The sequence below is a fragment of the Archocentrus centrarchus genome, chromosome 14 (assembly GCF_007364275.1).
Source record: "Archocentrus centrarchus isolate MPI-CPG fArcCen1 chromosome 14, fArcCen1, whole genome shotgun sequence".
In the NCBI taxonomy this organism is placed as follows: domain Eukaryota; kingdom Metazoa; phylum Chordata; class Actinopteri; order Cichliformes; family Cichlidae; genus Archocentrus; species Archocentrus centrarchus.
In genome coordinates this window covers 19290706-19304341 of record NC_044359.1, presented here as the reverse complement: position 1 = coordinate 19304341, position 13636 = coordinate 19290706, and the positions used below count along the sequence as shown (strand labels likewise).

General features: G+C 39.2%; 1 protein-coding gene across 1 annotated transcript in view; it reads left to right on the top strand.

The window, feature by feature from the left end:
- The window catches only part of LOC115792478 (glutamate receptor 3-like), an 82187-nt gene that overhangs the window by 66676 nt on the left and 1875 nt on the right, over positions 1-13636 (top strand). The window contains exons 13-15 of the mRNA XM_030747024.1: positions 5384-5631; positions 6374-6488; positions 12907-13155. Coding sequence (XP_030602884.1) covers positions 5384-5631; positions 6374-6488; positions 12907-13152 — 609 coding nt within the window. The 3' untranslated portion in view covers positions 13153-13155. The remainder of the gene's footprint in view (positions 1-5383; positions 5632-6373; positions 6489-12906; positions 13156-13636) is intronic.

The window sequence follows — 13636 nt, the reverse complement described above, 5'->3', positions numbered from 1 at the left end:
CATTCTGATTATATTTCATCTTTGGGATGAAAGAGTCTTGCTTTTGTTTATCGTGTTTAACTCCAATGAGGGAAGGATTTTGCAGGGATCTAACCAAGTGTAATATTTGACCCAAGAGATTTACGAAGGTGTTCAAGCAGAATAGCACGATCTGCTGTGCAAAACTGACCCGAGGTCTAAAAGCACTGAAACGGAGCATTGAGTATGATCAGTGCTGAGGAGGTCATCTGTAACTTGCTGTCTCCTGCACTGCAGCGCTTTCATACATTAAATAAACGTATGAAAAATGTGCCTGCTTAGAAAAGATGTCGTGCTGCAGAGAAAGTCAGATTCCCAAAAAGTTCAGGTTGAATGGAAAATGATGCCATCTCAACAGTCCAGTGACATGCTTGTCAGGTCAGCTGGGGATTGTGAATTGGCAGTAGGTGTGGATGTGAGTGTGAATGGTTGTCTGTCTCTTTGTGTTAGCTCTGCAACAGACTTGTGACGTGTAGGTCAGGGCGTACCCCGCCTCTTGCCCTATAACAGCTGGGAGAGGCTCCAGCCCCTCCACAACCGTGAATTGGATAAACAGAAGTAAATGGATGGATGAAAACCAAAAACTGTTCTCAATTTGCCTTATTTACTTATCATTCAGCGGTATATTGTAGATGATTAGCACATGTAGCAGCCCTTTAAAATACCTCCTCATCTGTTGGATGTATTTTTTTTTTTTTTACAAATAGATATTAAATTGAATATATTTTAGTGGCTTCCTGGTGAGTCATTGCATTAAAGGAAGCTCCATAAGCAGCAGTTCCAATCTGTAAATGCTCTAATCCATGATGTATTAGACAGGATGTGATTTATCAAAGGTGCTCCTGAGGAGATAATTGACAGACATGTAGTGACTTTGTCTTGAGTGATAAATATGGGCTCTTTATGCCTACAAACTGGAAATGCCAATGTAGGGGAGTGTTTGTGATGAAAGGTTTTTGAAATCTGGAGATTAGACACTAATGATTAATAGGAGCTATCAATGCCTTTCAATGTGATCATCAAAAAGGATGTCTCACTTAATACATTCTCCTTAGGGCTCATAATATATGATGATAACTAGTATGGTAATTTTTCAAACATTAACTTTAATTATTTTTTCTGGTTTTCAGACAGGATTTAAAATGCTGTCAAGCCCCTGAGCTCTAAAGCACTGCATATCTGTTTTGCAATTCTCTAGATTACCAACATATATTTATTTATTTATGACAATCTGACATTTAAACTTGGTAATGTATATGGACCAATGTACAATATTTAAAGATATTTTTGGAAATACACCCTTTGGCTTTCTTGCAAACCAGCAGATCAGAATATTGACACTGTTCTCTCCAAAGCTTTAAAAAAAATCCATTTACTGTTAGCTTATGTAATGTCACCCACAGGTTTGGGAACTACTGGATTAAAGCCTTGACTGTCACCTCATTGGTCTTTTGGAGCCAAAAGTGACTATAACTGAATAAATGAGCAAGAATCCAAACAATCATAGTCTAACTGGGACTGACTGCAAGCTCTCTCAGACAGATTGGGGAAGGTTTGCAAATAATTGTGTCTAATTTATAAAAGCAGACAGATTGCTGACATATTGCAGTCAGTCTGAGTCAGTCCGTGCTGACGAGCGCCACTGTGGTCCATCTCTTTGCAATGAGCGTCTCAACTTCACTGGTTGCTAGCTGGTCGTGTTCTAGTTATAGCCCTATATAAAAAGGAATCCTGCCGAGCGCCTGTGTGATTTTGCAGTTAGATTGCGCTCCAGCAGCAACTGCATCACTTTTTGTAAAGAAATTTCTCCTTCAGTTCTGTGATGTTCTGGCTGGAGTGGAAGTACTTAATGGGAATTTCTGTGTATGTAGATGGCAACAGATATGCGATTTTTGCAGATTTATCGCAGTTAGTCACCGTATTATCACAAACAGATTGCATGTAGCTTGACGTAATTCAGTCACAAACTGATAGCAGACTGATGCCATCTTATTGCTGTTTTATTACCGTCTTAATGCACCAAAGTTGCTTTGAAGATTGCAGCTGACTGCGAGTGGTCGCAGTTCTAACTCCTGTCTTCAAAGCAACCATTTCAGAACCAGCAGACAGCTAGTAGCTACAGCCCCTTGTGTTGCACTCATCTATCACTCAAAGTTAACATTGCATTATTCAAGTCTTAATACAATTTAACAGGGTGAATTATGATAAATCATGTAAACCTCAGAAAAAAGCCAGTTCCTACTAAACTAAATTTCCCCAAATGTCAAAATAATTATTTAAAATAAATTTCTACATTAACCCCCATGTTCATAACATTACATACTCTATATATTATTAGGATATTTTGTGATTAATTGTTGCAGATGATCTAACTAACCAACCATCTTGTTGCACTTCACTGTGCTGTATACACTGATCATGTTAGAGTGACAAAAAAAGTGGGGAGATGAGTGCATAAGTGCAGCAATATTAAAGATAGTTAGGGATCATTTTAATAACAGCTTTGTGCTAAATGAGCCATGATCTTGTTTAGTTGCTTTCTTAATTTATTTCCACTGATCATGAACATACAGTAAATGAGTTGTAATTACATCCTTAACCGTGCATGTAACTAAATATTGAATGCAGACATATATATATAAAAAAAAAAACAGAAAGAGTGCACATGCTTTATTTGGCCTGTTGTCTCCGTTTTGGGATGCCAACAGCGTGTCAGACACACACAGGGCCATGAGTCAGTCTCAGCTCTGTCAGCTGCTGAAAGATAAACTGGTTGCTGGAAGAAGAACTACTTTATTTTCAGAATGGATGACGGGCAGTAAACCCAAATTTCTCACTGGCCGGAGGACATGACCAGCTTGTCATATTCTCAATGTTGTGGTTACACCAGTCATTAATTGAGAATAATTTGTCTCAGTTAGGCCACCGTGCTGGGAAGATTTCTCAGTGGTTATATCAGTTTGACAGTGCGAGGAGTTTCACAGATTTCAACACAGATGACCAGCCTGCCTGTGACAAGCATACATTTACATGGAACCCAGAGAAGAATTGGAGTTTACACACTATGGTCAGGCCTGTCATCAGCTATTATTGTCATGCTAACAGTGTTTACATGAACACTCCACTGAACTGAAATTGTGCATATGTCAAGAATGATTCACTTACTAGCCCGAGCCCACAATCCGTTACATCTCTGGTGAATTATTTATGTTGCTGTAGACGTTGCCGAGCTGACACAGTTTGCCGTTTCACTCCTATGTTTTCATTTACTCTCACCTAACAGATATAATGGAGGACCGACTCACTCAACCACTGAACGTGCAATCTGGATAAAACCAATCACATAGACTCAGTTAATAAATATGAGTTCAAACCAAAGCCCCCCCTCCCAAACTAGCCCAGTTTATTGCAGCCTTTCTGGTTTTTTTTTTCCCCCTCCTCTCTATTGTAGACAGCTGTGTACTCCTACTCCCTGGTGCCCAGCGATCAGCCTCTCGCTGGCCATTTTTAGCAGCGTACTGAGTGTCAGAGTAGGGCCGTGCTGTGCATGTCTGTAGCTGCTCCAGCTGGCAGCTGACTGGGCCACAGAGGTGAAGCCGTCAGACTTGAAGTTAGCAGGTCAAATAAGTTAAAGAAGATGCCATTACAGAAGGAGCTCTTGACACTGTCAATGACCAGTATATTTCAGATCACTCGTGTACTCGAGGCAGAAATATTTGAGAGACTGTTTTTGTTTTGCTTTCCTGTTGAGTCATAAAGCACCGTATTTCTGTTTGGGCTTCAGTCAATGTTGATGTGTACTGATCCATACTGAGCACAGGAACCAAAACAACAATAAAAAGGCACCCTGCTGATTTTTTGGGTACTTAAAAATGCAGAAAAACAAGATGTGACAAAAGTAGAAGTCATTGTCAGTTAAAAGGTTGTGCCTTTTCTGTAGCTTCTGTGGATGCAGAAGGACTGATGCAATTCCTGGTGGACTTTAAACTGTCAAATTACAGATCTACACTTAATTTTAAGGGATGTTAAAGTAAAACCAGGACTTGTCTTTATTTGGCTCCAAGATGTTCAAGATCAAACTAGATAAACATGTGCAGCATAAATTTTTATCCAAATATTATCAAATAACACAATATATGACTACTTATGAGAGACTTGAATACTAAGATTGACAAAAACGATGCATTAAAAGCAATTATCCTGATAAAATAAAGTGCTGTAAGGTGAGCATATATAAAAGTGTAGCTTCTATTCCACAGGTGTCATTTGCACAGTACCTCACCATTGTGTTTAAACTTTTGACTGGTACTGTATGTGGTGAATATCTGCACTTAAATATTCACTGGAGAACCAAGAGTAGAACATTTTTCTATTTGGCATTAACATGTAATGTATCCATCTGTTCTTGAGCTTTCAATAGATTTGTAGCTGTTGCATGATACTGAAGGTCATGACATAAGAAGTTACATAAGCACAATAAAATCAAATTAAACGCGTGTATCAATAGCATCAACGTCTAAAAGGATTGATTTGAATAAAATCAAACCCGTGATGGCTGTGACTCCAGCTGTGACCTGCTGGTAGGAACGTAAACTGAGGAGGAAGAGGTCACCTCTCTTTATCGATACTGATACTAAACATGTGCTGCGTTTTACCTCTGCTGAGCTGCCAGGTTGTCAGACTTCAGGCTGCTGGCAAAAAGCCCACTACCTCTGCAGCACCGTTTACACTTAAAGGGTAAATCCACTCTGAATTACAAGAGGCGCGTGTCTGTGAGTGCAGCGCTCAGTACGTGATGAAATGTTGCACTTCTGTTCATGCCCCGATCTGTGATGTCACAGCAGGTGTGGTAACAATTCAAAACACCTGCCTGTGAAAATAACTACAGCAGCAGTTATCTCCCCTGTGCTTCAGAGCCGAGTTAGATGGGAAAAAAACTTAATTTCTTGCTGAGCGTTAGATGAAAATATTGATACTACTCATGTCTGTTCACTAAATATAGAGCTAGAGTAGGGAGCTGTGCGAGTGTGACTTCCCTCCCACTGTCTTGGAGGCGGTCCTAGCCCATATTAGAGGGCAGTTGGCTGGCATAGGAGGGTCGTCAGCCAATACAGCTCACCTGAACCTTCCAGCCTATAAAAACTGGCCCTGACTCTGTTTGTTACTTCCATCCACCTGGCATCCACCTTCCTTTGTGTTTGCACCTTCAGAAATGCTACAACATACATCTAGGAGAGTAATAACGTCGTTACGGCTCCAGCTCCACAGACCTATATCAATGTTGTTGCTGTGTGATTGTTTTCATGGCTGTGAGTGTGCATAACCTAACTGTTTCTCTTTTCTCTCTGTGTTCCCCTGAATGCAGCGCTCCAAAATAGCAGTTTATGAGAAAATGTGGTCATACATGAAATCTGCCGAACCTTCCGTTTTTGCCAAGACAACACCAGATGGGGTTTCCCGGGTACGAAAGTCGAAGGGCAAGTTTGCCTTTCTTCTCGAATCCACTATGAATGAGTACATAGAGCAGCGGAAGCCATGTGACACCATGAAAGTGGGCGGCAACCTCGACTCTAAGGGCTACGGTGTGGCCACACCAAAAGGCTCTGCATTAAGGTGGGTGGGATATTATAACAATATCCTCCATGTTGTTATAGTATTCCACCTACCCTGATGTTTCCTTTTGTCATCCTCTTCTTCCTCAGTACTTTTTTTTTTTCTAAGTGCATCTCTGAGTGAATCGTATTATGAGTTATCTGAATTGAATCAACACATTGAGCCATTTTTGATTTCCTGTCCTACATATCTGGTTTGTGTCTGTTACTTTCTCCTGTCTCTTAAGGTTATCGGTATATTAGTCACGTTCATTGTGTCCGTTTGAACGTCGTTGTGCACGCGTGTCACCTTCCTCCATCCTTTTGTTTGTTTTGTCTATTTTCCTTCCTACCTTTCCTCTCTTCTTGTCTCTGTGGTGCCCCCTTTTTCTTTTAATTCAACACTGAAATATTTCTTTGATTAATTTGCTAGTTACGATGCTGGTCTGTCAGTTGTGATGAATGTTAAGCTGCATGCTGGATGTTCTTGTTTCTAAATTATCAATGACAGAATGTCCCCATCCCGCACACTTCAGTTACAAGCAATGTGACCCTCCATGCCACCTCTCTAATATTTAACATTTTCTTTGCTGTAAAAATGCTTCTTACCCTTCCACACCAGTCAAATTCTTTACCAATTTGTCCCTCCCGTGCTCCCCTTATGAACCATTGATATTTATTATCACTATTTTTTACTAATATTCTATATTAGATTTCTCACGGACCTGTTCATTTTCTTACAAGTTATGTTTTATCGTTTCAAGAAATGCTGTTAACCTGGCAGTGTTAAAACTGAATGAGCAAGGCCTCTTGGACAAATTGAAAAACAAATGGTGGTACGACAAGGGAGAGTGCGGCAGCGGGGGAGGTGACTCTAAGGTCAGCCTCAATGTCACCAAAGTCGGGTATCCTAGAACAGAGTAATCGGCAAGGCTGTCGTCACGGACCGTAGCATTTGGGGCCAATCACCTGTTAAAAGTTACTCATGATTACCTATGGTTTTACTATTTTTATTATGCAACAGTGATCAACTGGGAACCCTTTGCTTGGCTAATAGAGAAGAAAAAAAGCCCAATAATAATGTGAGATAAACCAGAGGTATGTGACACACGAAGTAGGAAAGGCAGTGGGTAAAATTGTGACAGAGTAGTTTTTGGTCTGTGGTTATGAAAGACAGAAACTTTTATTTTCCTCTGATTTTTTTTTATATCCACAGGCCAACATGATTTTTTTTTTTTAAGCTCTAAATGTTCCTTTAAAACTAACAGTAGAGGGAATAAAGTGAATCAAATCTAATGTGTAACTACGTGCATGCACTCTCCAATCTGCTGCTGGTACGTTAGGGCAGGCACAGGAAACAGCGTTGTCTTGAGGGGACTAAGCATTGCAGGCAAACGTGAGAATTCTAATGACAGAGTGACAACTAACGATCCAAACTTTTTTTTGTCCGACATCCTCTCACTGAAATCCAGAGTAAGACTGACAGAAACCTTTGGTTGGTCTAGATCAAAGGCCAGTCAAAGAACTTTCCCTGGCCGTCCTGACCCGGTAAACCCTTCAACGCTAGAGTGTAAGGCATGACCAGGGGCTCCATTTGTACAAGAGGATTTGATTTTACTTTTATCTTCTCACTAAGTTCCTGTTTCATAATGGCTAAAAGATATAATTGTATAATAATTTTGTGAAGATGCATTCAGAACTGAAAGTGAGACTATGCAACTTTTTCTTACTAGCTGTATCCATAAGAGTCGAGTACAGGACACATTGATTTGATGCATTGGCTTTTCTGTTTTTTCCCCTTTTCCTGTTTATCTGTCACATGCTAAAACTCACACTAGGTATAATTCAGAGCACAATGAAAAGTTGTGTAGTCTCACTTTATATGTTAAGTTAAAACAAAGACATTAAATTATAGAAGAGAAGACCTTAGCTAATTATTATTGCAAAGCATGTCTTGCTTTTTCATACTGTGTGCACGTGCAGACTAACTTGCATCACTTCAAACCACAGCTTTGCAGAAGAGCTGCAACTTTTTTTTGTTTTGCACATCAGTGTCTATAAAATATTGACACTGATGAGATAACCCCCCCCCCCCCCCCCCCCCAATCAAATCAGTTGTACAAACCTACCGTAAATGAGGCCCCTGATCTTTTGTTTTAGACACCAGGATGTAGACTCTGGATCCATCTGTCTCTGCTCTTCAGCTTGCATCATGGCCACAGTACACTTGGCATATTGTGAGAGAAGAGACTTAGGCAAACTTTCCTGTTATTGACTCTGGTCGTCCCATTTCTGAGTGAGCAGGATATGGATGGCGCCAGAGGGGTAACACAAAGAAGCCGTCTCCTCTCACTGGCAGTTGTCCTCTATTCCTTTATGTGCAGTCAGAAAGAGAGCAGGTGATCAGTGCGACAGTGTCGCTCCGGACTGCCACGTTTCTTTGTCCTTGTTTCACTTTCAGAAACACCTGTGCGGGCAATTCAGCAATAATATGGAAATATATTGTATGTAAAGACTGCTGACATTTTCAAAAACTGCTGTTATCATTGGGAATCCTCAAATTCAGCACATAACTATATTTATAGACTACAAATCATGTGTATATATAGATGTTTTAATGTTTTTCTATTCAGACATACTCAACACAAAAATTGCAAACTGAATTTTAAAATCTCATACACACTTTTCTCCACTTTATTCATTATTTTAAACCTTATCTTCTTGTGGGGTTATTTTAGCATCGAGTAATTTTGCATGAGTTGTTTATGTTCTTCTGTGCTGTCTTGAATGTTTTCCCCATCTTCCTGTTTTGCAGACGGACTGAAAGGCAAAGTTGTGAGGTCACTCAAATCACACTGTAAAAGAAACACCTGTGCAATTGTGTGTCAAATCCAGTACAACAGTAAATGCTTGATTTGTGAAACTTCTAATTCCACACGTAGGACCACAGAAACAACAACAGCAAAAGCCTCTATCAAAGTGGAGGACACACACACACACACACATGCACACACACCTCATTGATCGAGGTACACCGAAGCTGAAGATTGTGACTTACGCAGCTTCACAAATGAAACAGGCTGTACAGGTGTTCATTATATTCTTTTCAACCCCGCACATCATCCCAGGGTTGGGAGCAGATTTCTTCTAAAGTGTCTTTTCATTTCTGATGCAATGAAAATTATATTTCATAAGTCAGATGCATATTTCACATGTGGCTCTTTAGACAGAATTAGGTTGTTTTCACATACATTTATCAGTTTCCTGCAGGAAATTATGTCTAATAATCACAGATTTCAGTGGAATGTACTTGACACTGGATTCATGATTAATTACCCTTTTTAATAATTAGGAAGTCAAAAGTGAGATAAGAGAGGCATCTGTAATAATAATGAACCATATTGGGCTTTTTCAGTATCTTAAAATCACACTTTTGCGTATTTATAGCATTAAACATGAAAAAGCCAGCTGTTGAGTGATTAAGACGTACTGAGGAAGAAGAAGCAGGTACAAAGTGGCATATGTTGCACAAACGGAGCGTTTTTTTTTTTTTTTTAAATTTAGGAAGTCAAAGATTTGAAAGCTGTCGGTTAAGTGGGTTGTGCAATTTTTAGTATTAAAAATGATAAATAAATGCACAGTTCTAATACTTGTATGCAGATTTCAGTGTATTCATCAATCTTTTTTTCATTTTTTTCTGTGTGCTCCCATAACAGGAAGCAGATGATGAATCTGGTAACTCACATTTGTGACAGCATATAAAAAAATGCCATCGTTAGATGAATTGATATTGTTGTGAAATACAAATGAATGTATAAATGAGGGTCTTAATCATAAAAAAATAAAAATCTATTTCTAGATGAGATACATCAGCACATTTATATATCATGGACTAACTTTTTCATATCCAGATATCTGTTTATAGGCATCATATCAGAGGTATAATATGTAGGAACCTGATTCTGCAGTTTTGGTGTCAGTGCTCAAACTTCTTGCTTCCTACACTTTTTAGAACTTCTTTGAAAACTGTTGCTGTATAAACCCAATGGGCAACACTGGCAACGGCATATTTTTTTTAATTATTTTTGGTTTTCGCTTTAATTTGGACCGTTTATCGCAGAAACAATCTCAGTTTGCTTTAAACGTGAGTCAGCTCAGATCTGATAGAGCACCCTTTTTAACTGTTTACATCCACTCTCGGCGTAGCTGTGAAATGCTATTACTTCAGAGGTTTGGGACAGCTCCCAGTGTTTGTCTTTTTGACAGTAAATGACAGGTTGAGTTATTTAGCAGCACACACCACAATGCAGTCAACTGTGTGTCTCTGGGGCAAGCTATTTACAAACCCAAGAAAAAAGTCTGTCCCTCTGGCGGCTTCAATAATGTGTTTCTGTGCAGTGAATTAGAGTATATATGGCTGCAGCTATTTTCTGTTTAGGTTTACTCAAATAGGAAAAGGCTGGAGGAATATGTCTGTGTTTCTGAACTGTGAACCTGGACAGTGTCTGCTGTTTAAAAGCCCGTGGTCACCACCTGGTGGTGAGTTTGAAACTCTTTATGTGATGACCAGCAGATTGTTGCAGTTCACCTTGTGATTTTTTTTGTTTGTTTGTTTTGTTTTGTTTTTCCCTACTGGGTGAAAAATCATATTCAGAATTTATAATAAATAGAAAAAAGCAGCTCAGCTGATTAGATGATTCTACCCAGATTGCCATGAGGCTGGGTAGATGTTTGCCAGTTACAACCAGTCATTACCCTAACCGGCTCGTCCAGTTAGACTGTGTGACTTAAGGACAATGTTTATACTAATTACAGTCAGTGAATTGAATCTCTTAGTGTACCGCAGAAGAGATTAAATACAGCTACACAAACAAGATGTGAGCCACTGGATGCTTCTTCATAAAAAGTGCACTTTTATTGTGATGAATGGGGGGGTGCCCTTAAACACAGATGTTATGGAAAAATGCAAGATGCATCTGAAAGCTGTCATCTTCCAGGTAATACAGTTACAAAGCTGATGCTGATGTTTTGGCTCCAGAGGAAAATGTTAAATCCCCCCACCAGGGTGACCGCTGATGTAGAAATGGGCTGTGACCTCATCAGAGTTTGCTTCTACATTTCAAATCATGCATCTAGTGTCTGCTATTTTCTGCTCTTTGAATCTGTGGTGTTCAGCACTCAAACAAACTAATCACAACTTTGCCTTTCAAAGAGCCCTGACTGATCAGGACTACAGACCCCCCCCCCCCACGCACACACACACACAAACGTTTCTTTTCATATTTATTTAATTTTGTATGTATTCTCACAAAACACAAGTTGTATTTGACAAAGGAAAAGAGCCACGTGCAGTGGTGAGTACGATATATTTGGAGATGATGGATTACATGCGCTGACATTTTTTTCTGAAAGGAAACAAGCCTGGAAATCTAGCAGTCGAGGAAATTGAGCATAATGTCTTCCAAAACAAACCCCTGCAAATTAAAACTCTGACCTTCCGGCGCCACAGAGTCTCAAAGCGAACTAATAAATCAAGATCACTTCATGATCTCTGTACAATGTTCTCTCATTTGATTGGTCGCTCCGTGTTTAAAGGGGAGACATTAGCCTCAAATAGCTGTTTATAAAATTGGACTGCTGTTTGTCTGTTAGTCAGGAAAGGGTTCCTGTTAGATCCGCCTTGCTGAACATCAAAAAGGCTGCCCATAGCATAAAAAAAAGATAATAATGTGCCCTCAGCAATTACTGCCTCTGTTTTCTTCCATTCCTTGAAGGCTATGCAGCAGCTGCTTTATTCTGCAAGTTGAAATCTTTTTTTTTCTCTCCTTGTGATCAGTGTGTGCCGATTACTCAAAGCGATATAGGTGGGGTCTGGCATGCTAGGTTAGTCATGGATCATGAAAGTCATATATTTATCTATATACTGCAGTGTTGCTTGCTATCTGTGATTTGTTGGCCAGGACCCTACTCTATCGCTTTGTACAGTATAAAGTAGTTTAAAAAGTTGAATAACATAAAATAACATAATACAATGTTATTTATGTTATTTCCCACGTGAAGAACTCCTGTAAACCTTGCAGTATTGAAACTCAGTGAACAAGGCATCTTAGACAAGCTGAAAAACAAATGGTGGTACGATAAGGGTGAATGTGGAACCAAGGACTCTGGAAGTAAGGTCAGTCGCTGCAGGTCTTTTTATACTGATTGCTAAAATGCATTTTGATCTAAATGTTCATATGCAAACATCTAAAGCACATATGCTCTCAGACATCCTGACATTAAACATTAAAAACTAGGTCTGCCCTACACATACTGTAGCACAGTATATATTTACACTTTGAACATGATTCATTACATTAACTTCACTGTTTTGTAGACAACCCTCGATTTTTTAAAATTTGCTGCATGAAAACACACAAGTTTTTTTATTCATACCATAAAGTTTTGAATTGAAACCATTATACTGCTGTTTTTTTTTTTTTTTTTAATTCATCCAAACTTCTAGTTTATTGATGGTCTTATTCATTGGTATGTGAAATAGTTTCTCTGGATTTCCCAAAGGCATCCTTATTCTGACAAAGTCCAAACTGACCTTTAAATACCATCTGAGCGCTAAGTGGTCAAATGGTATTTAATAGTCATGGTTCGGAGATGGAGTGTCAGAGTAAGGAACATTTTTTTAAACAGCTTTGATTAATGTAAAGAGATTTATACGCTGTTAGATTAATTTTTTTAGGTTACAAAAAGGCAGAATTTACCATTTTTAGGACTACACAATGTACAGGGTTAGGACTGAAATGCTAAAACTCACATACAAATGAATTTCAATATTAGGGTTTTTTTTAATAGCAGCAAAATGGTTCAATTCACCTTCCACAGCTTGCCACTTTGATTGTACAGATGCATTGTTTTGGAGGTTAAGTTAAACAGCTATGATAGTGATCTGAGGATTGTAGACCTGTACGACCACGACCGCCTTCCGCTAGACGTGGGCTCTTAAAGAGACCATAAAACAGCCAAAAGATAGCAAGTCTCTCTACATTCACCATCCCAGCCTGTTAGAGCACAAATAACTTGAGACTAGAAACTAGATCCATTTGAGTTGCTCCAACTGTTCTTATTTTTAGGTAGCTGTACCTCAGAGGGATTTGTGGACCAATTTAGCAACCTCCTCGAAGTTTCTGTGTAGTAATAGTGCAGGGTGTAAATATAATGTAGGTTTTGTGTTAGTGTATATGAGGTCAGCCTCAAAGTGCCAGTTAAAAGAAGTCTTAACAGCGGTCTTTACCTTCCCCAGGACAAGACAAGTGCACTAAGCCTGAGCAACGTGGCAGGAGTCTTCTATATTCTAGTCGGAGGGCTTGGCCTGGCTATGACCGTGGCTTTGATAGAGTTCTGCTACAAGTCACGGCAAGAAACCAAAAGACTGAAGCTGGCAAAGAATGCCCAAAACTTTAAGCCAGCCCCTCCAGCAAACACCCAGAATTTTGCCACATACCGTGAAGGCTACAATGTCTATGGGACAGAGAGTGTAAAAATCTAAAGGGTATGTCTTTTATTGTGGCTTCCAAACTGCATGAGTATGAACTTATTTATAAATTCAGGATATTTTGTTAAGTCATATATAAGTTAAATTTTTAAGTTTTGTTTGCAGACCATCTTCCAACTTTTAAACTTGCTTTGGCTTTTTTGTTTGAAGAAAAAATGTTGGAAACCTGTTGCTGTTTGTTTTTGACCATAGACTGTATATAAAAGATGGATGCTTCAAGGTCTGAAAAGTGAAGCCAACACTCAACCTGCAATAACAGCCAGCAGGGGGCGAATGCAAAGCAAAGCAAATGCAAAGCAAAGTCAGATTGCAAGAGGAGACACTTTCAGTAAACGCTTTCCTGATAATGTTTTAGTTTCAAGTCTTATGGAATAAATAAATGTTTCTTTTTAAAAAATTATAGTCTAAAAAAGGAGAATAAAGCAGAGGGTCTGCAGCATTTTTCAGTTACCCCACTTGCTCTTCATGTGCAGTATTG